This window comes from Sodiomyces alkalinus (assembly GCF_003711515.1).
Source record: "Sodiomyces alkalinus F11 unplaced genomic scaffold SODALscaffold_3, whole genome shotgun sequence".
Taxonomy (NCBI): domain Eukaryota; kingdom Fungi; phylum Ascomycota; class Sordariomycetes; order Glomerellales; family Plectosphaerellaceae; genus Sodiomyces; species Sodiomyces alkalinus.
The window spans coordinates 2,638,777-2,661,803 of record NW_021167081.1 but is presented as its reverse complement, the minus strand read 5'-3'; the positions used below and the strand labels follow the sequence as shown (position 1 = coordinate 2,661,803).

Sequence of the window (23,027 nt, the reverse complement as noted above, 5' to 3'; positions counted from 1 at the left end):
CCATAACATAGTCTATAGGGGATCCAGGGGGGATCCACTCCCTGACTAAGGGCATCGGACCTCGGGTATCAGGATATAATAGGGGCGGATACCGGAAAAGACCGGATAGGATCCAAATAATATAGTACCTATAACAGAGTCTTTACCACCTAAAGTAAGGGCCTAAGAGACTCACACAGACGTAACTTAATAGAAAACACCTACACGAGATTTCTGCTCTACTAAGTTAATCATCCAAGTGCTATTTGACGTGCGACACGAAGACCTTAGTCAGGTAGTGGATCCCCCCTGGATCCCCTATAGACCACGTCGTTGTCCTGCCCATACGACAGAACTCCTGCCACTATAATTTCTATAGTGAAGATTCTGCAGGTGTCCACCCCGATTACTAAGGGTACAATCCTTCGGTCAAATCCGTGCCCGTTACATGACCGTCAATCTTACGGCCTGTCCGACAGACTGTGCATACACCCCCCCCCCTTCCCGGGTAGGTAATCACTACCCTCTTTCCACCCTACAAGTCACCAATTTTACCTGTTGAGCTCTAGATTCTGCAACGTCATTGCTCATTGCTGCCTGGACTGCTAACACTTTCACCCGGAGGTCATCGCCATGGCCCAACCTGTTCAAATCAAAGCGGAATCGCCATACATTAAACCAGACCCTGATGCATTCAGTGGCTCCGCTGTTGCCCTACCCGATGAAGACGATCTATACGAAGATGCTGGGGACCTTGAGTTCTTTGATTCAGCTGTCTCGCAAGGCTCGTTTGATCAGGCGTACCTAGCAAAAGTCCCCAAGGAAATCTGGGATGCTTGGAGTAAGCTTCCTGATGACGCGGATATTGAAGTGGGCACGATGAGGCAGTGGGATGTAATACGCCCGGACGGCACGATAGATGTTGGTTTACATCCCGTCTCGTCCTTGGAAGTTGTCATGCTAAGGTTGGCAGCACCGATTCCGCATGCTCCTGAATACGGAGCTCGCGGGGCACCAGCTCGTCCCAAGGGAATACGACCTCGAAATGAACCCTGACATTAGCCAGAACACTTACGTCTTTACGGAGGAGGACCTTCCTACTTTCAACACTAGATCGAAGGCGAGAAATGACGCCGCTAGCGGGATACCAGCCCATTTACTGCGAGCTAGGACTGAAAAAGTGAAAGAGAGACCGGCTAGAAAACCATTCGACAGAAAGGCTAAATGGCAACCATACTACCGAAAGGCGATTCCGAGTGAGTGGTTACGCGTTGCGCGGCTGGTGGGTGCCTGTACCTGACAGGACACAGAAAGAACAAAGATTGCGGCACGCATTCAATACGAGATGGGATGCAAGCCTGTTGACAACGAGGAAAACCGCGCCATACTGCAGCTGAAACAAATGGAGGCGCAGAAACCCAAGCACACACTCAAGATTGTGGACCATCATCAAATATCGGGTGTCATCCAACAAGGCTCAGCTGCTGCTCAAGCTAAGTTCGGGTCCTTCGTTGTACGCATCCTTAGGCTATTTCTGTTCAGAGGTCCCGGTTCTAATTTGACTTAGAAAACAACCAACGCTGTCAAGGCCACCAAACAGAAGAAGCTCGTCAATAAAGCTATTCGCATGGACGAGGCTGAATTGCGGGAGGCCCTGTTGGATGCATTTACCAACCGATATCAATATTGGAAGATGTCTGTCCTCAAGGCAACGTTCAACCAGCCAGAGGCGTACTTGCGACAAGAGCTGGAGAAGGTTGCTGCCCTCAATCGTTCAGGTCCTCACGCCAATGAATGGGAGCTAAAGCCGGAGTTCAAGTTTATTCAAAACCAGGCATTGGCTGAGAGCGCACCCGACGCAGGACCTGATGAAGATGATGAGCTAGACTTGGTGGATGTTCTTCCAGATGCATCAACTTAACCCTATTTAATATTACTAGGTCGTACCCTATAAAGGATTGGCTAGTAAAAAAAAGGGGATTCAATGGGGAGACCTCAAGTTTCAATATCGAGACCTCACAAGTGTCATTTTAGTGGGGCCATGACGCTACCGCTAAGATGTATATATACCGCACCTATTTTGTATATATATATTATGTAAAAAATCGTCCGTAATATAGTAACTAACTTAATCTTAATACTTAGCTTGGACCTATAAGGGTAATCGGTTATTTTATATAGGATATTATATAGGATATCGTGACTTATTATTATATTGCTTTGGATGGTTAGATTTAGAGTTATAGTATAGGAAGTAATATATTAAGGTTTACTATATTACCTACGATATTCTATATAAAGTGTATATATAATATAGGTGCGGTATATATATATATATATATTAGCGCCGGGTTTATAGCCCTACTCAAATATTTTATTTAAGATCTCGATATTAAAACGTAAGGTCTCCCTACTAAGTGCCTAAAAAAGGGTTAGGAAAGTATTATCGAATATAGTATAACTGTAATTATAGTAAGAGCTATACTAAGGAGTAGTCACGTAACTACTAGCTATAGAGTGGCGATATAGGCAGAGATAGTAAGAGGTAATACTCTACTAGCGAGAGCGTAGGTCTTCTATAAGATATCTCTAGGTTATACTATATTAAGACTACACTATTTATACTATATTAAGACTATACTATTTATACTATAATACTATACTATCTTTATAGATAGTAGTAACTATTATGCTTTTGATTTAATACTAAGGAGAATAGCACTATTAATTACGTTCTTATAAACTAGCGTTTCCGTACTAGAAAGATAACACTAACGTAAACCGAGGCGTTATTATAGGTGTACTATAAGGAGTAATAGGCTACTATAGAGCGATAGAAGATCACTTAGGGACTAATAAGAATTAAGGAGGGGGTATCGTGATAAGATTATTCGTTAAGTCCTCGCGAGACTCTAGGAATTATAGAAGGCACTCCCCTCTTTATACCTATACGCTAATTCCCCCGCCCGACGCGTCGAATTCCACGAAAAATCTATTATATAGATTAAAAAGCGTGAGTGTGATATTCTTATATAAAGATTGCTTCACGTCTCTGAATCCTGTGATCTCTTTGGCTATCGGTAGTAGTATATGAATAGACCTAGCCTACGCTATACGGGCTGGCTTCGAGTTCCTTTTAGCAGTAAGCTTCTTAATATAGGGTTACCGTGTATCCGTGGTTTAAAGTCTACGGTATTACTTAAAGAGGTTTACCTTCTATTCCTCGAGTGGCTTTATCTTTATAGCGAAACGCGGGATATAGTATTATAGCGAATTAGCTAATCCGATCTAGTATTCTAAACTCTTAAGGGTTCTCGGGAACTCGATAGTGCTAATAGCCTTAATCTTCTCCTTTAGTGTGGAAAGGCTTTACGCGTCGACTATTTTACTAAGCACTAAAGCGGATAGTATTCCGATAAAGGACTTCTAGGGTCTATTAAAGATATTATATTATTGGAATAGTGTGAAGATTTCCCGTAGGTATTAAAGGTGTTCTTCTAAAGTGTTACTATAAATCACGATATCGTTATAGTAAGTGATAGCGTGTATACCTAGTAATAGGTTATCTATTATCCTCTAAATATAGGCGTTCGAATTCTTAAAATCTATAAACGGGTAACAGAACGTAAACTGCCTATTTCGTATAGAAATCGTAAATGCCTATCTATAGTCTAGGTGAACTTACTATTAGTAGTAAAAACTAATAGCGTTAAGTACCGTGATATACTTTTTGCTAGACATATAGTATAGGATCTTTTCCTATATACGTATAGGGTATATATCGGGTATCGTAGTATCGTTAAGTGGTCGAATAATAACGACTATACGACCCTTTCGTTTACTATTCTCGACCGTGTAAATAATAAAAACCGGCCAGGAGAACGGGATATAGTGGATAGTACGGTAAGCCTTACTATCGGTGACGAGTTTATCCGTGTTATCCTTAATAACCTCCTTATCGTCGGTATTAGCAGGGTAGAGACGATATCTTTTAGGGATCCGGTTATACTAATCGGGCCGTATAATAATACGTATATATAGATCCTCCAGAACGCGCGCAAAACCCTTGTCCTAGAATACATCCTAGCACTCTGAAACTACCCTGTTTAGGGCCTGTGTACCGTAACGTTTATATATATAAACGCCTATCGGGTATAGAATTATAAATTAGTCGAGAGATTCGATATCCTTTATTACCCTTTTAGGTTACGGTACTCGAGGTTGGGCCTGCTATATAGTGTAGTCTTTTAGTATATCTTCCGGTATTAATTCCGTGTAGAGTGCTTCGACTATCTATATAGTGGCTCCCGGCTTAATAGAGGTAAGGTACTCTATATATATACCTGGTATTATAACTGCTTCGGATTCGGACTCGTTCCGGGGTAGGATATCTTATAGTCTTGCGTTATAAAGTAACGCGTATATTTTAACTAGGAGACCTACTAGCTTAAAGATATAGTCTTAGTCGTGTGGGGCCGAATAAAGGACGCATAGCACACTAGAAGCGTGTAGGGCTAAGGTAGCCTATATATATGCTATTACCTTATTATAGTGTTATTAGGACCTGTTATAGAATATTATGGGGATAGATATCTAGTAGCTTTTAATATATATAATATTTATACCATTCGAGACATTAAAGTGTTTAGGCGATATATATTCTATACCTAGTAGTAGATTAGTTCGCAGATTATCTATAACTAAGGCTTTACGTGTAAACTTAGTAATAGCCGGTTAATCGTTATATATACCCCTGAACTGGAAAGAAAGCAGTATATACTCCTTTATTATATAGGAGTTATCTGTGATACCCCGAACTATTAACGGTATAGTCCTAAGGCAAATAGAAACGTTAGGGTAGTGTTAATAAAGAAACGATTAATCTATTAGCGTGGTTAAGTATCCCATATCGGTATAAATATCGATTCCTTTATTAGACTTAACGTCTAGCGTGATCTTATATTTTAGTTAAGAATAGGACCGAAATCTATATCCCGTACCGATATCTTTAGCGGTATCTGCTATAGACTAGCGAACTTCCGGGGTCACCACCTTAGGCACTATAGGTAGACCTAGGATTATAGAGTCGGTAGCGTACGCCGTCGCCGCTAGTTTCTAGTACTCTATACGGATATAGTAGTGGAGTTTATTATTACTGGAAAAGATCTAACTATAATACTTATAGGTTCGTGGAGATAATACTACGGGACTTAGAGTAGTAAAAGTATAGTAGTTATAGATTACGGAAGTGTTGTTTTATTCCTCGGGTTCTATCTATCTATCCTCTATATATTCAAAGAAATCGTTATTACCGGTGGAATCGGGTAGGCCCTATTTATAGGGTGTATAGTATTCCGACGGAGAAGGGCTAGGATACTCCGAAGGCTCCTTATTAGGCTAATCTAGTTTAGTATAATACGCCCTAATAGCCTTAGGTTGCTAATTAGGCTATAGCGGAGACTTAGAGTTAGTGTTTTTTATATAGTTTAGCTTAGTAAATTGCTGTTATCTGAATCCGGGTATGGATTAGTTCTACTCTGCCTTCTAGGGACGCGAAGGGCCTGTATTTTCGTTCGCGCTACGTCCGTATCCGGCAGGATTATTCTGCTGTTATATGGATAGATAGTTCCTATTATACGGTCCTCTGCTTTAGTACTAACCGGTGGATATTATACCGTAATTAGGGCTATATATCCGATTATCGTTTCGGTTATCCTGTCGTCGTTTATCGTATAAGCGATTAATATTAGACCGATTATCGCGAATATAGGACTAGAAACTATTATGTGTTATGGGCCTCTCTACTAGTAATCGGAGTGCAGTATCTTTATATTAGATATAGTCTATCCATTTAGCGTAGGTTATAGATATCCTATGCTACTCGATGATCTTCTTAACCTCACGATTAAATGTGTTCTAAATAATGATAAGTCTACCCTCTTCGGTAATATATACTGCTTTAGCTTCTCGGGTTATATACTAGACGTAATCCTCGAGCGACTTTCCTGCGGCTATATCCCTAATACTACATCGACCTATAAACTAACGCGAAGCGGCGACATTAATTAGAGTCTTAAATCGTTCGATTAGCTTAGTATAGATGTTATGCACTAGTCCGTCATGTATAAGGTCCCTGTTAGTATCGCTAAGGGTCCTAGTATACTATATAAGTGCTTTACCTTATAAGCAAGTAGTCTATACACGTCGAACTCATTCCTCTTAAGTTTTAGCGAGATCCTTAAGGCCATCGGTGAATACGTAGATATTAGTATAAACTATAGACTTGCCGTTATTGATAATTCCTTATTACTCCGGGTCCTTAGCGTCAGGATTAAATATGCCTATATCGATAGGACGGGGAGGGGTATCCCATAGGAAGTTAGTATTATGTTAATCCTATAGTGTAGAACCGCTACCGGCTCTATTCCTTAACGTCTACTATTATCCCGAATCGGGAGGATCCGCAGGTTTTTACTAATGCTAGCGTATATCCTCCTATAGCTACTAGACTTACTGCTATAGGGGTTAGATAGCTTATTGGATAAGACGTATTAACCGAGTATCTATATCCTCCTATTCACGGGAATAGTCGTGGTGTGATATAACTCTCCTTTATTTAACTATAGAGTCGTCTAAGTCCTGTTTACCTATGGGGTCGCTTAAATCCGGGGACTATAGTAGTAAGGGTGGTATAGTAATGGATTAGTCTAAAGCGAACAAAGGTAGATATATAGATTAAGTAGTGTAGGGATTAGACTAAGGTCTTAGGCGAGCTAGGGCCCGAGGAGTCTTTTATGTGCGAGTCTAGTATATGCTGTCTGCGTAATTAGGAGGTATGGAAATATAGAGGGATTTTAAGGCCGCTATAGCGGTGTTAGTTATATCCTCGCGTGGATAAATATGAATCGGGGTTTATATAGTATTACGTGAAGTCGACTATTCCTATATCGGTTATTCCTGTGTTAAGTAAGGCTTATTAGAAGCGGGGTAATCGAATATATTATAGATTACTTCTGCCTAATCTCTAAAGGACTATAATGCTGAATATACTAAGGTAACACGAGAGAGCCAGGTATATGGATATAGGTCTTCTCTATCTCGAAGCTTATCGATATCTAAAGCCTAGTATACGCGTAGGAATTACTATAGGGTTATTACGTCTATAGGCGTAAACTAAGACGTAAACTTGCCCTCGGCGTTATAGTATCTAAGTAGTTATCTAGTATGGAAAATAGTGTCTATCTATATTAGGTTAAGTTTACCGCGAAGGAGGCTTAGTATTCACTAAATCTAGTAAAGGGTTTTCTATAGGTCGCCCGAATAGACTTAGTATTAAGACGGGCTTCTGTAAGCTGCCTAACTAAATTTAGTGTTATAACCTAGGGCCGGTATAGGTGGAGCGCGGTGGGATAGGTCTCGTGTAAGTTTTCGATATTTTACTTTAGTTTCTTAGTGCGGAAGCGCTGGTTTAAGAAAATTATAGTTAATAGTACTATTCTCTCTAGTATCGAAAGACGATGATAGTTACTACCACTATAGAGGTAACCTGGTATAAGGGTTAAACTGGTGATATCTCTTATAATAAGCTAGAGTATCTAATGCTAAAGCGAAGTGGAATAGCTATATACTACGTGTCACGTGACTCCAGTTAGTGTCACGTGACCCGAGTCGCTAGCCACTATAGTGTGGCTCCGCCACAAGATGGAGAAGTCAAAGCTCGTGACTGTCGGTACGTACCTTAGTACTGTGTCCAGTGAAAGCGTAAACCTAAGTGGGTACCAGAAATTCCTGTAAAACCCTAACCTTTTCGTTTTCACAAATACACGAGCGTCCACCTAGCAGCTTGCCATCCCATTACTCCGTCACAACGACATCGACCGTCTCCCCAAGATCTAGGTCGGAGAACCGCCAAGATGCGTAAGTGCTCTTCCTCTCTGACATATTGTTCTCGTGCTGCTTTCTAACGCGACTTCTCACTTCAGCTCCCAAATTCGATCCCAATGAGGTCAAGGTCATGTACGGACACCCTATCCCGACTCTCCGAAGACAAGCTGGCTAATTACCCTGTCATCACAGCCACCTCCTTGCCACGGGTGGTGAGGTTGGTGCTTCGTCAGCTTTGGCCCCTAAGATCGGGCCCCTAGGTCTTTCTCCCAAGAAAGTTGGCGAAGATATTGCGAAGGCGACAGGCGATTGGGTGAGTAACCCGATGTGCAATGATGAAGAGCCACTGCTTAAGACTGCGTTACAGAAAGGACTCCGCGTCACGGTGAAACTTACCATACAAAATCGCCAAGCCGCCGTCTCCGTTGTGCCGACCGCTTCCTCCCTAGTCATCCGCGCATTGAAGGAACCGCCCCGTGATCGCAAGAAGGAGAAGAATATCAAGCACAACAAGTCTGTTTCGTTGGACGAGATCATCGAAATCGCGAGGACCATGCGATACAAGTCCTTTGCCAAGACTCTTGAAGGAACGGTGAAGGAAATTCTGGGCACGGCATTCAGCGTGGGATGCCAAGTTGATGGCAAGAGTCCTAAGGCGATTACCGAGGCGATCGAGGCTGGGGAGATTGAGAGTGAGGAACCACCCGTTCTACTGAGGATATTCATACATACTGACAACCAACTTCCACAGTTCCCGAGCAGTAACTTGGGCTCGGCGCATCAATGGCTGTATCTTGGCACTTCACGATTGGAGTTTGGGAAGACGCTCTGCATAACATGAACTCTCTCAGTGATCGGAATTGGTGCCTCGGAAATAAATTGCCCTGGTCGTGATTGACACGGTGATGCATTGTTTTGAATCTCCATATTACTGCTGATGACCATCGGCCCTTGACTTCACTCTGAGATATGTCTGCTCGCTATGGCATTTCTCAATTTCAGTCTCAAGGAAGAACAACTCCTATCGTCGGGACTGACTACTCACCACAGCTCCACTTATGGGTTGGAGATTGTGGTCCGTTTTCTCCAGTCTACATTGCTTAAAGATACTCCTGTCGAATACTATCAGGACAGGCTTTTAGCTATTAAATTGAATACATTTGTTGGCTATTGGAACAGAGCCTTGTGACCTGCACAGGAATAGGGTCTGCGGAATTGTTTTTAAGGAAACTACTTTAGAGGAACGATAACAACGTAAGAACTATACTGAAAATATTATACTACTCTATATATCTGAAACTAGCTTAAAGAGAGGAGACTTTCTGCACCCAATTAAGCCTTACGTATGAAAATAAAGACTAGTATAAATTTTATAAACTGCTTAAGGGAACTAGATATGAAATTTATATATAGTTAGAAGAATAGTTATTCTTCGAATGATATATAAGTTAAACTATATCTTTAGTTTAGTAGCTTACTAACTACTAGTTAACTTATATTATTTAGTATATAGAACTGACTTTCTAATAGATACAGTTTTAATATCAAGTAATTTATGTATTATACTTTCTTTAAAATATTAAATAGATAGAGAAATGAATTTATAGCCTTATAAGAGAGCCTATATAGAATATTTCTCGCGGTATAGGACGTAGGGCGCTAATATACTGATATCTCTATATATCTAATCTAATATATATATACTAGTTAAGGAATATTGAAATATATATATATATAAAGATGGATATCAAGGTATAAAGGTATATGGGTATAAAGGTAGTATAAACGAGAAACAAAATAGTTCTTTAATTGCAAAGTTAACTGCATTGAGAAACTTATTATAGTAGTAGGAAAACGACGCGAAGATAATGGACATAAAGGGTACTTTACTCGTTTTTTAGTTCTAACCTAATTATACATATTGCTACTTTGTTAGGATATATATAATAAACAGATAGTTCAGTACCTTAGTATACATAACGCTGCTCTGCTCCTCCTTATACTATATAGACCGACGAATATTCTACCTTAACGCTTTAGTATAGTCCTTAATATTATAAGTCAACTTTACTACACGATAATATAGATAATACCTGATTTAATAACTACGTAATTTATAGACTTTTAGATACGTAGACTTTAAATAGTATATAATTCAATGTATATATTTATGTTAGTCTAAAAGGGTTTAAGAGTTAAGTTAATAATTATGTATTTAAAATAACTATAGTAGTTTTAATAATTAGTCAAAATTATTACAGCTTATTATAATAGTTATTGTATATGTAGTATATACTAATTTCTTAAAGTTAATATATACCTATTACTTTATATTACTGGTCTATGTAGTAAGTATTATTCTATATATACTATCTTTAATACTATATAAGCTAATTAATATTGTATTTAGACGAATGTTTCTATATAATTTTATAATAATTAAAGTTATTATTTTTATAGTACGAGCCTTTTAAGTAGTATATATATACGACTGTATAGCATTATATATCTAACTTATTAGCTAAGGTAAGTAGGAGTATAGTAATCAATTATAAGTATATTGACTATTTTTTAATATATACTTAAGTAAAGATATTTATTAGATCAGAAAATATAAAGAAATATACGAGTATATATTTAGTCTTATTAAAATATATTACGATAACTACATATATCTAAGTATTATATAAAATGCAAATTAAGTAGCTAGGAACTATAATAAGTATATATCGCTTCACTTTAAAACTATCAAATGTATAACTCTAATTTCCTTAGAATTATAAACCTTAATACTAGAATACAGATATAAAAACCAAATACAAAGTTAATAAACTTATTAAGAATAATACATCTATACTATAGATTTATATAACGCTGGTTTCAGGACGTTATTTACCGAATAAAGTCTATAGATTTCCCTAATCCTAGCCCCTTAGTTCCTCGTCATTCTTAGTCATCTACCAGTTGGGCTGAATGTGACGAAATTTTCGCTTAGGCTCCTCTGCTATCCTATCCCCGCCACCCCTCGCAGCCTGTTATCACCTCTAACTGAAGTTTCACGGCGACTGTTCATTCCGGCAGCCTATCTTCACCCCTGCAACTCTTCCACGGCTGCTTTTTCGTGCGTCTTAGTGTCTTTTCCACCTAAATAGCTTCGAATTTATCCCTTCCTAGCCGTATCTTCCACTAACTCTCTTTCATTAGGTTAACCACCCACGGTTTACTATCATTCTCACCCCATCCAACCATCCAGTACACACTCACGATCATGGCCGCGGAGCAGCAGCAGGTTCCGACCTTCAAGCTTGTTCTTGTTGGAGACGGTGGCACTGGCAAGGTAACAACATACACTATGACTATCCCTTCTACTATCTCTAGGTTCTCGTACATATCAATGGCGGCTCTCGCACACGGCCATCCCATCATGAAATCAGCGCCTGATTGTCATTGTTTTGATACTAACCTCGGCTTTCATAGACTACATTTGTTAAGCGCCACCTGACAGGCGAATTTGAGAAGAAATACATGGCAACACTCGGTGTTGAAGTCCACCCTCTTGGCTTTTCGACGGTGAGTTATATATACTCAGCCACAAAGACGTCTCCATCCCATCTCCAAGAGCAAAAGAGTAACAAAGAGTATTATACAGAATTTCGGCAACATCCAGTTTGATGTCTGGGACACCGCCGGCCAAGAGAAGTTTGGCGGTCTCAGGGATGGCTATTATATCAATGGCCAATGTGGTATTATCATGTTCGATGTGACTTCTCGCATCACTTATAAGAACGTCCCCAACTGGCACCGTACGTCTTCCCACTCTTTCAACAGTTTTCAGACTAGCTATACTAACTATGTGTGGAATTAAGGTGATCTTGTGCGTGTCTGCGAGAATATTCCCATTGTTCTGTGTGGGAACAAAGTCGATGTGAAAGAGCGCAAGGTCAAGGCCAAGACGATCACTTTCCATCGCAAGAAAAACCTTCAGTATTACGACATCTCAGCGAAGTCCAACTACAACTTCGAGAAGCCCTTCCTCTGGCTTGCTCGCAAGCTTGTCGGCAATCCCGCCCTTGTAAGATATCCTTCATCCATACTCCTCATCAGTATTATGATGCTCGAAAATGCTTGGATCATGTAATGTTAATCTGTCTGTTACAACACACAGGAGTTTGTCGCTGCTCCCGCCCTCGCCCCTCCTGAAGCACAAGTTGACCATAAGTTTTTGGCCGAATGTGAGAAAGAAATGGAGGTAGCTGCTCAGGTTGTTCTCCCAGGGGAGCTTTCTGACGACGACTTGTGAGCGAAATAACGCTGCTGTCCATCAGTCGTCTTAAAATGGGGTTGACGGGGCACAAGCACATACTGGAGGGTTTTGGTCAGGTCAGGTGGAAATTCGCGATAGTATGCCACAACATCACCGGTGGGTGCCACTGGCGGCTATCTGTCAATGGGCCCTAAGCTAGATGTTGCATTGAGTGCCGGAATGAGGATACCAGCAGGCATATGCGTCAGCGGAATGGCCTGGCTAGATAGCATCAACGACCCCCAAAGCAAGACATTCAGTTACATGCTATTCGACGATCCGTTGTCACCGCGGACGACCTAATACTGATTTCCGTGACCTATTTATGCCGCATAGCCGTGGTTCCTGACTAAGGGGCCCTTGGCCTCCTCGGGCCTCGGGGCATTAATATAATAAGGGGGGCTAATTATAAAGGGTCAGGATATTCCGACTATGCTAACCGGATAATCCGACTATAGTGCAGGTGTTAACACTATCGTATAGGCACACGGACCACGACGTGGTCCCTAGGGGATCTATGCCTGACTAAGGGCTTCGGATCTTGGGGACCTCGGGTATTAGGATATAATAAGGGAGGATACCGGAAAAGACCGGATAGAATCCAAATAATATAGTACTCATAACAGAGTCTTTACCACCTAAATTAAGGGTATAAAAGACTCACACGGATATAACTTAATATAATATATATATAAAAGATATCTGCTCTATTAAGTTAATTATATAAGTGCTATTTAAATATACGATAATTATAAGCCCGGTTTATAACGCCTAAACGATAGATATTAATAAGGATACCCCTATTCTACTATAAAAGTAATTACGTTTATATTAGCACTCTTAATAACTACTAGCGATCTAATTAGAGTAATTAAGCGATTAATTAACCTACTAACCTATATATTAATTAATTAATTAATCGATAAGTAAGTAAAGATATCTTTTAACATATCTAACGCCGAATAGAAGGTAGCCGCTACTACCCTTATTAACTAAAGGGATTAGGCGATATAGGAGTATACTATATGTGGTAAATCTGCCTCCTACTAGGATAAGTACCTTAATCTAAAGCTAAGCGATAAGGAAGCTAACGTCTACCTACTCCTTAAGCCTATATTACCTAATATCCGTAAATACGAAGCCCTTATTAACCCTAACACGATAAAGGAGGCCACGGCTAATCCGCCTTCTACTATTATACTAGAGGGCGATAAGGCTACCAATACTATAAACGCCACTATTACCACGGCTACTACGGCCGTTACCACGGCCGCTACCACGGCCGCCGGTAAGAAGAAGACGGCCGCTCGCCGGAAGGCTATGGCCGTAATAAAGAAACCACTGATAAGGACGCCTATATCTATTAATAACCTCTATAAAAAGGGGTATACGCGCTACCTATAAGATTATCGCGTATACCGCGAGGAAAGGGCTAACTACGAAGCGTAGTAAAAGGGGTTTAATAAAGTATACTCGTATATTAAAGGGACTATTTATACTATATTATATAACCTCCTCGCCTAGATATAGAATAATACCGTTAATAACCTATAAGCCTAGATTACTCTTCTCCACGCGTATAAAGGACCGACCCCTATAGACCTCTATAAGGAAGCCTTAGTCCTATACCGATAATACACCATGCCTATAAAGGCTATACCTAAGGATATAAACGGCTAGGTTATAAGCTAGAAAATAGCGATAATATACTATAAATATATAGGCGTTTTAGAGCTATTAAGCGCGGACTATTAGGCAGAAGACGCGTTAAAAGCTATTAGACCTATCGCCCAGGAATAGAGTAATAACTACCTAGTAAATAACTATGATAAAATTACGGAAAATAAGCTAACGATTAATAACTTCGTAAAGGTTCTAAGGGCGGTTCTTAGTAGTATAAAGAGCCTATAATCCTCCGCTATAAAGCCTAGAGTCGGGAGAGGCACCTTAAACACCCTTAGGAACCTCCCCGATACTAAGGATACTACTAATAATAAAGATAATAAGAAGCGTCCTTATAGTAATACGTCTATAAAGGCTATCCCTCCCGTAATAAGGAGGCCCTATAAGATATATAAGAATACCTCTACTACTACCGCTTATTAGTATATAAGGCCGGATATACGCCCTTATAGCTAGCGTGGCCGTAAAGATATTACGAAGGTTATAGAAAAGAAGATACGTAACTATAGTTTTAAAAGCCGCGTAGACACCACGATATAGAAAAGGCGGGAAGCCTTAGGGGCTACTACCGCTAATAAGATAGAGGAAGTCTAGGAAGATTAACTCTATAATACTACGCCTAATATAACTACTATACTATAAAATCAGGGGCTTTCTACGCCGTCTATAAGTATAGTTTAAAAAGACCTTTCTATTACCGCGAGTATACGGCTAGGCGTCTAGTCCTCCTAGAAAAGGGGGGTAGCGCGCCCTTATACGATAGTACTATTAAGATTATAATAGGGAGCGTCCCTCTTTATTAACTAAGCTAAAGTATTACTACACTACACGATTCTAGACTTAGGATCGTTAATCTATATCTTTAATAATTAAGGCCGTTTTATAGCCGTTAGACTACCCACTAATACTTTATCTTTATCCCTCTAAGTGGGCACCTATAAGGAACCTATTCTTAGATACAGAGACGATTAAACTACGTGTATAATTCCTATCCGGTATAAATAGGCTACTACGCCTATATAATACCGTATACTATAAGGAGTTCGTTACTAATATTGTCTCGGAACGCTAGCTACGCCTATAAGGCTATCTCTAGGATACTATTAACGATATTATTATTAGCTCTGCTAATAACCGGCCTATCTATAAGCTACTGGATATCCACGGCTAGTATATCATCGAGCGCGCGGAAGCTATAGCGGCTACCGCGTTTACGGTTTCGGCTCGGTATCCCCGCGATAACCCGTATAGAAGATCACGATAACCGCGGTAGGTATAGAGGACCATGGCGTAAAGGTATTATAAACGCCTCGCCTATTATAGCACTAATACCCTTGTAAGAATCTTTAACGCTATTTAGGGGGTAAGGATTAAGGGGCCGCGAACCGTAAAGTATAACGCGTATAGATAATCGTAAATGCCTGCGTAGATTAGACGTATACTATCCCTCTACCCGTTAAGGCCCGGCGAAGCCCTGGCTATCGATTTTTATAATCTAGAAGAGTCGGAATCGCTAGGCGGCCTATATAAGTCTATTATATTTATTATAGACGTGTTTATAGGATATACGTAGGATTACTACCTATAAAAGAGAGACTAAGGCTCTATCTTTTATACGTTAAAAGACGTTTTTACCCTATACAAGACCTAATTCGATATTAGGCTATATAGCCTACGAGCCGATTCCGAGATATTTTAGTAACTAGAAGTCGTTACTTTCCTCGCTGCTAAGGGAGTAAAAGGTTAGCCGTTGGCACTATATTTATAGGATTAAAATAGCGTTATAGAACGGAATAGAGGCATCGTTAAGAGAAGGGCGACGGCTTTAAGGATTAGAGCTAATCTGCGTGTATCTATCTAGCCTAAGATCTTTAAGACTACTATATATCTATATAATAGAACCCCACAATATATTCACGATTAGAAGACGCTATATAAAGGCCTGCGCGGCCGTTAACCTAACCTTACCCACGTACGAGTATAAGACTATAAAGTCTTTATAAAGACGTGCGATGCCTAGGCTAAAAGGAACCGCGTATAAAGGCTAGAACCAAAGGCATAGATCAGTTATTACGTTAGATACTATTTCTCGAATAGCTTCCGTGTATAGCTGCTATACCTAATGGATATTATTACTATAAGAGACGTAATCTTTAACGAAGATAAGACCTTTAACGGTAGTATTAAAACGCTATAAGCTATAGCTTCCGCCGAGGAAATTAGAGAACGCCTATAATCTATCTATATTACCTAATTTAATAATATAGCAATCGTGAATAGCCTGCTATTAAGGGGTATAGCCGTAGACGTATTAGATCTTAAGTCGGAAGACTTTAACGCTACCGCTATTATTATAGGAGAAGACCACGCTACCGTTAATACTATAGGTAAAGGCGACGCGACCGCTATTACTACGGAAGAAGGCGAGGCTATCGCTATTACTACGAGAGAGGCTACCGTTATGACTACGGATACCGCTACTACTACGAATACTCCACGGTTTACTACTACGAGGTTTAAACTGTTTCCTACTCCCCTAATATCCCCGGAAGATCCTGCGCGCGTGTTTCTTATAGTATTAGCGGTGTTCCGGGGCGTAAAGGTAGAAGAAGACGATAACTATTAACGGGTAGCCGTGGATACCCCTAAAGGGTCCTTATCGGCTACATATCTGTCGGCCGCACGCTTATTAGCCGCGCGTCTATTACCCGCGCGCCTATCTATCGCGAGAACTATTATAAGCCTTTACACGACTAAGAAGTTATAGAACGATAATACCTAAAAGGCGTTCTTTAACTCTAGAAGGAATTATAACCCTATACGTATAAGGCAGTAAGCGATTAATAACGGTAACGTCGGCGCCGGCGTTATAGACCCCTCTCCCTCTAATACTTTTTAGCCGCTATCGCGCCTAACCCTTGAGGATCTCCCGCCTCTACTAAACCACTATTATAATATACGCCTTTACCCGTTATAGGGGCGGTGGTTATAGGCTAAGGGGGAATACCTTAAGGGTACTAATAGATAGACTACTAGTAAGAGTGATATGCCCTAACCAGGTATATATCTAGCCAGCCAGTACTATAGGACCTAGGAGCCAGGATTTCTAAGGGGTGACCTTAGGGTACCGTAAATAGTGGTAAAATAAGATATCTTCTCTAAGCTAGATAGGGGCGCGCCCCCGGGACCTAATATACCCACTGGTAAACCCCGTAGGATCCTCGGTATCTACGTATATAATCCTCCGGGTGCCCTAAGGTATCCCGTGGACTCTATAGTGTATACCGAAGGTATCCACGGTATACCCCGTAGGTGCTATAGTGTATACTATAGTACCTCTAAGGTACGCCTATAGTACATCGAGGTATACTCGGAGGTGTCCTCGGGCGTTTTAATTACCCTGGGCGAGGAAGCCCTATATCCAGCGGGCTTCCCTTAGTAACTACGATAGCCTCGCTAAAGGCATGTTACGGTTATACTAGTAAACTATAGTGTAGTTAGGAGATAATAGAAGGAAAGGGTAATCTTCGGCGGCGCCCTAATAATAGCCGCTGTCGTGGCTACCCAATATAATATTCCGATCCCTAGGTATAATAGGGAACACGGTGTAAAAGAATAGAATTTACCGGGTATATCCCGGCTAGAAAATAAAAGCGAAGAAAAAAAATACAAAAAATAAAACCTAATATACTAAACCTCGTATTATACTATATCACCGTGTACCGTGGTAAAATCTAAACCTCCCCCGTGCCTAATTAACCTAGCCGTATAGTTAGTTAATTATAGTGATTTCCTCCTCCTCTACGATAACCGGGGCGACTTACTTTATCGGAATTCCCTATTCCGCTAGGGGCGTAAAAAGTATCGCGGCCGCTTTTTCTATAGTAATATTAGCGGTATAGGCGTCTACCGCGGCGTGGTCGTGGATATAAGCGTTATCTAACTTCCTTAGCTCGCGGTTAGTCTATATATATTTTAGGGCTATATAGTATTAGATAGTAGTGATAGCCTTTTCTCGATCCGATATAATCCTATCTATTAACGTGTCTTAGCGGGTATTAGCAAGGTCGCTATCGGCCGTAAAAGGAGCCACGGTAACTATACGGCCTATACGCTATATTATTAGGAGCTATAGTAGTACTACGGCGTTTTACGTATCGTTTTTAACGAGTCCCTCCGAGATAATTACGGCGATAAATTTAGCGGCGGGGATTAGTAGCGCGATAGCGTAGTCCCGCTACTTAAGGATAGTTACGCGTTACTTACCGGAAATAGCTATCTCCTAGGTAAGCTAAAGACGCGGGATCCGTAGACGGTTAACGAAATTCTTAATAATATCCTATAGGGCTTAGTTAGTGCTAGTATCTCCTATAACCCTTCTAGCAGGAGGCTCTATCTTCTTGTTATACGGCGCGGTATATTTAGTAGTCGGCGTTAGCTTAGGCTTTTCGCCGACGCGTACTATAGCCAGGAAGTCTTTAACCGATAGTATAGTAGGTGCTACTACCTTCCCCTTAATAGTAGGCAGACCGTGTATATACTTACGGATAAGCTTATTAGTAACGTTAGCTTACCGGGTATATTCCTTAAAGTACGCCCTTAGCTCGGGGTATAGTTTATCTATATCCTTCTCTAATAGATCAATGTTATATACCGCTTTAGAGAGGTATATATAGTCCTGGATATACTAGAGTATAAACCCTAGAACTATAGTGCTTACTAACTTTACCGGCGTTTTAGGCTATATAGCGATAGTAGATAATAGTCCCGCTATAGATTCCACGAGGCTAGCCTTAGCGTCTAAGGCGACGTATACGGCTAACCGGGGACCGGAGCTAAGACTAAGGGAATCGAAACTAACTATACGGTTAGACTAAGGCGTCTTAGTAAACTTTCCCGCGTAGTTATAGGGTGTATCCGGGTTACGGACTATTTCTAAGTAGTCCTTATACGTGACTTATAGTCGTTCCTAAGATACTAACTTAGCGTTAGCGTTTAGTAGGTAGTCCGGCTCAGGAAATCGTCGTATAAGGTCCTTAGCTTCTTACTACGTAATCTTACTATTTACCTTAGGATACTCCGTAGGCACGAACACTATACGATCTAACTCCCGTGTCTCTAGGTTTAGATAGCCTTAGGCCTTAGTATATAGTCGGAACTCGCGTAGTGTACTCTCGTAGGACTACTTCCACTCCGCGAAGCGTTTACCGAGGGCGCTAAGCTCGTGTTCTAGTCTTTTTTCCCTACCGTAGAGCGTGACGGCGCGGTAGTATCCGGCTTTAGTAAAACTAGTACCCGGCTTCTTAGGGTTCTAAAAGGTATATTCGAAAAGGTCACGGTAATCTTAGTCTTTAGACGGCTAGTAAGAGCTTAGAGCCTATACCGCGAAGTATATAGGTGGTAGCGCGGTTCCGGATTATCGGGGCGGTATAAGGAGGATAAAAGAGGATAGTTCGCGTTATATAAAAGTAAAAGATAAGGAGGTATACGTTATATAACGATAAAATATATAATAGGGCAACGGTAAAGACTAGTAAACTATCTTAATAAGCCTAGTAATCGAGGTCGTGGTGGTAAGGAAAAGGGGAGGGAAGCGAAGAAAAGAAACTTAAGTATTATAAGTATAGTATTTTTTTTTTACTACTTAGCCGAACGCCGTGGTAACTATAGTCATTACGGTGGTTAATAGAAGGTATACATAGGTTATAAGCCTATTTCTGCCGTACGCTCGGGGTTACCCGGGGCGGCGATAACGTTTTTATATCGCGTTCCCGGCGTATCTTAAGATACCTCGGTGACCCTTAGTATACGCTATAGTTTCTTTAGTTCTTTAACGTCGCCCGGTTATAAGACCTTTAGAGGTTCCGTTTTCTTTAAGGCTATCCTTAGGTTAACTAAGGTCTTTTATTTCCCCTTGAAGGCATCGATCAACTCCTACGCCTCTATAGCTTTTTACGGTATTTATATAGTCTAGTAAGCTAGCTATCCCTTCTATCGCACTAAATATTCTATATAAGACTAACCTCGCCCTTTACGGGTAACTCTCTTATCTAGGATAGCTCTTACCTTATAGTGCTTATACGGGTTACGCTGCCGGTCGCCGTCCTAGTCTTCGGTGTTTACCGGCCCTCTATTAACGTTCCGGCCGGGGAATAAGACCTTACCGGGGTTCTTTACTAGTAGTACCTAGGCGATACTAATTATTAGGTATATATTAAGCGTTCCCGGTAAGTCGAGGTAGTATACTAATAGCGTTACCTGCTTAATCACCTTAAACGGGCCTATTCGTTATTAACCGATCTTCGTAGACGGCTTACCGGGCAGATGATAACTATTACTAAGCCGGATATATATAAGGTCGCCCGGGGCAAACCCAATATTATAGTGCTTTTTATTATATAGCCACTTTATATATATCTAGGCTATAGCGATAACGAGCTTAGCGTCTTCCTAGAGTATCTCCCGGGAGATTTAGGGACTAGCTTTACCGATAAGATTAAGGGGACCATTAGTCTTCGTGCCGTATAGTATCTTATTCGGTATATAGCCGAGTACCTCGCTAAAGGCGTTATTAAAGTTAAACTATAACGACACGATTACCTTAGTTTATAGAATGCTTAGGTTATCGGCGAGAAATATACGGATAGAGATCTTAACTATCTAGTTTTTACGCTTAGATAGGCTATCTGTCTAGGGATACTACGCCGTTAAAAACCTTAGCGTTATACCGGTGGCCTTTTAGAGCGCTTACTAGAAGTCCGAGAGGAACTTAGGGTTACGGTTAGAGATAATAGACCGGGGGATACCCTAATTACCTAACTAAAGCGCTTAGAGTAATAATAAGGCTTAGTCCTTAGTGGTATATATACTATAGTCTAGAATAAGTAAGGTCGCCTTAGTAAACTTTTCGGTTACGGTTAGAAGCGAGTCGAATAAAGGGAAGCCCTCCCTTTACTAGGGAGAGCCGGCTAAGGGGACCTCGGTTAAACCGATAATAAAGTCTATAACGATAGTATAAAAGGGGATTAGCGGTATTAGGATAGGCTATATTTCGCTAAGGGGATACTAGCGGTTTATTTAGTTAGTAGCGTAGACCGAATAATTAGCGATATAAGACTTTACCTCCTTATATAACGTAGGGATAGCGAATTAACTAATAAGGTTATACTAGGTACGCTTAGCGCCGAAATAGTAGCGTTTATTATAGGCGGCGTAGATAAATTCCTAATATAGGGCGAATAGTATATAAAGACGGCGTTTACCGTTTTATTCTATATAGTATACTAGGCTATTATCCTCCTCGAAAAGAATCTTAACCGCGGACGAATAGTCTTTTACCTAAGTAAGTAAAGGAGCCTACCGTGGATTATTAATTAACGTAATTATCGTTAATCCTTTATCTTATATCCGGATCTATTTTTAGCTCGCTAAAGTAATAGATTACTTAATCGCACTAAATCCTTTTAAGCTCTCCCTTATTATCTCCCTTTTCTACCGTATCCGCGGTAAAAAGCCGTAATAAGGCGTCGGCCACTATATTTATCTTACTAGGGATATAGCGGTAGTTTAGTTAGAACTAGCTAAGGAATTCGGAGGAGAGAATAAGCTTTATATTTAGCCGGGCCTTATTAGTGCTAGCTAGCGCTATTAACTTTATAATACCTATAATAGCTATATAGTCTATTAGAATAATAGTCGGATTCTGGCGGGCGGACTAGATAATAGTCCGGGTCTTATGGACTACCTAGATAAGATAGGTAACCTCTAGCTCGGTCGGCTAATACTTTTACTTAGCGGCGTTAAGCCCTTTACTAATATAAAGCACCGGGCGGACTAAGGTCTTATAGATAGTTCCCTTAGCGAGCTATTCGGATTTATCGGTTAGCTAGAAGAGCATAGCGAAAAAGCCGTATTCCTTAAAGGTATTAAGCTAAATAAAGAGGATCTTTATAGGATCGTGGTGGAAAAGATAAATATTTAAGGTAAGAGTATCCGTGGTATCCTTAAATACGGCTAACTTTTCGGCGGTCGGTTTAAATACGGCGTGCCTAGTATACGCTTTACGAGCTTATCCCGTGTCTTTCCCTAGCTTCTATACCTCGGCGAGGATAGTGGTTTTCCGGTACTATAACGGACTAATACGGTAGGAAAACCGTAGAATAAAGTGCCGGAGCTAGCCGGTTATAGCGATCTATTATTCTAGCGCTTAAAGAGATTTCGGAGGTAGCACCTTATAAAGGGCCATTATACGTTCCTTAGTATTCGATAGACTAAGGGCGTTAACCTTAAATCCTAGTAGCTAAACCAATAAATACGCGATAAAGGACTTATTAGGGGAGATAGATATCCTTTTCCAATTAAAAAGGGATACAATAGACTTTAGGTAGGCGGCGTGCTCGCCTTTAGCATCCGAGGCGATTACGATATTATCGATAAAGGCCACGGCGAACTCCTTATATAGCTAAAGGAGCTTATCTATATACTGCTAAATATACGCCGGGGAATTACGGAAACCTATAAGAGTAACCTTAGAATATTCCTATCCTCGGTATAAGATCATAATAAACTATTCGCGATATAGCTTATATACCGGGAATTAGTAGAAGAAGGCTTAGGCGTTGCCCACGGAAATAAACCTCTTTCCGCGAAGACGGCGGATAACCTTATCTAATAATAGTATAGGATACGTATCGGGGATAATAACCTTATTTAGGGCACGAAGATTGACTATTATCCGGCCTTTACGTTTACTATTTATAGTATACTATACGATAAACACGGGTACGCTAAAGGGCGTAGGCTATATTAGCTATTCTATATATCCTTAATTATAAAGCTTATTAAGGGTTTTATCTAGGAACTACTTATCGTCGCGGCTAAGCGGGTACGCTTTTTAACTAATCTTTTAGTTATACTACCTATTAATTAGGGGAATCCGTATATATTTCTTAGGAGGTATATTAATAACGCCTTAATCGGTCTATACCTTAGGGTATTTCTCCACGATCTTAGCAAAGCGACGGATAATCCGGCCCTTTTAGTGGTAGATTATTACGCTTTCCTTAGTAGTCTCTATAGGAGCGTCGGGGCTTTTAGCGATACCTAGTTTCCCCTTAGGCGTAATATACCCTCGGAAAGATCGCCTTTCGTTATAGCTCCTTAGGGTTCCACGACTTTC

The 23,027-nt window shown here is 40.5% G+C and overlaps 3 protein-coding genes across 3 annotated transcripts; all 3 read left to right on the top strand.

Moving 5' to 3' along the window:
* Positions 1 to 479: 479 nt before the first annotated feature.
* On the top strand, positions 480 to 2,091 carry SODALDRAFT_332258 (transcription initiation factor iif). Its single transcript, XM_028611657.1, has 4 exons — positions 480 to 900; positions 953 to 1,235; positions 1,290 to 1,492; positions 1,547 to 2,091. The coding sequence occupies exons 1-4, from the start codon at positions 613 to 615 to the stop codon at positions 1,898 to 1,900; spliced, it is 1,128 nt and encodes a 375-aa protein (XP_028467902.1). The 5' UTR covers positions 480 to 612; the 3' UTR covers positions 1,901 to 2,091.
* Positions 2,092 to 7,680: 5,589 nt separating this feature from the next.
* On the top strand, positions 7,681 to 8,628 carry SODALDRAFT_323349 (hypothetical protein; the record flags this gene model as incomplete). Its single annotated transcript, XM_028609799.1, has 6 exons — positions 7,681 to 7,708; positions 7,876 to 7,896; positions 7,962 to 7,995; positions 8,056 to 8,176; positions 8,231 to 8,555; positions 8,615 to 8,628. The coding sequence occupies 6 exons, from the start codon at positions 7,681 to 7,683 to the stop codon at positions 8,626 to 8,628; spliced, it is 543 nt and encodes a 180-aa protein (XP_028467901.1).
* Positions 8,629 to 11,067: 2,439 nt separating this feature from the next.
* Positions 11,068 to 12,436, top strand: SODALDRAFT_332256 (GTP-binding nuclear protein GSP1/Ran). The gene is made up of 5 exons (XM_028611656.1): positions 11,068 to 11,200; positions 11,341 to 11,433; positions 11,513 to 11,666; positions 11,730 to 11,935; positions 12,029 to 12,436. The coding sequence occupies exons 1-5, from the start codon at positions 11,132 to 11,134 to the stop codon at positions 12,161 to 12,163; spliced, it is 657 nt and encodes a 218-aa protein (XP_028467900.1). The 5' UTR covers positions 11,068 to 11,131; the 3' UTR covers positions 12,164 to 12,436.
* The last annotated feature ends 10,591 nt before the right edge of the window (positions 12,437 to 23,027 follow it).

What these genes read in the sequence shown, in the direction of transcription:
- SODALDRAFT_332258 (XM_028611657.1), top strand. Translation starts at nt 613, where the DNA reads ATGGCCCAACCTGTTCAAATCAAAGCGGAATCGCCATACATTAAACCA. An exon ending in CTACCGAAAGGCGATTCCGA is followed by an intron (nt 1,236 to 1,289) that starts GTGAGTGGTTAC and finishes GACAGGACACAG; the next exon opens with AAAGAACAAAGATTGCGGCA. An exon ending in CTAAGTTCGGGTCCTTCGTT is followed by an intron (nt 1,493 to 1,546) that starts GTACGCATCCTT and finishes AATTTGACTTAG; the next exon opens with AAAACAACCAACGCTGTCAA.
- SODALDRAFT_332256 (XM_028611656.1), top strand. Translation starts at nt 11,132, where the DNA reads ATGGCCGCGGAGCAGCAGCAGGTTCCGACCTTCAAGCTTGTTCTTGTT. An exon ending in GAACGTCCCCAACTGGCACC is followed by an intron (nt 11,667 to 11,729) that starts GTACGTCTTCCC and finishes TGTGGAATTAAG; the next exon opens with GTGATCTTGTGCGTGTCTGC. An exon ending in TTGTCGGCAATCCCGCCCTT is followed by an intron (nt 11,936 to 12,028) that starts GTAAGATATCCT and finishes TACAACACACAG; the next exon opens with GAGTTTGTCGCTGCTCCCGC.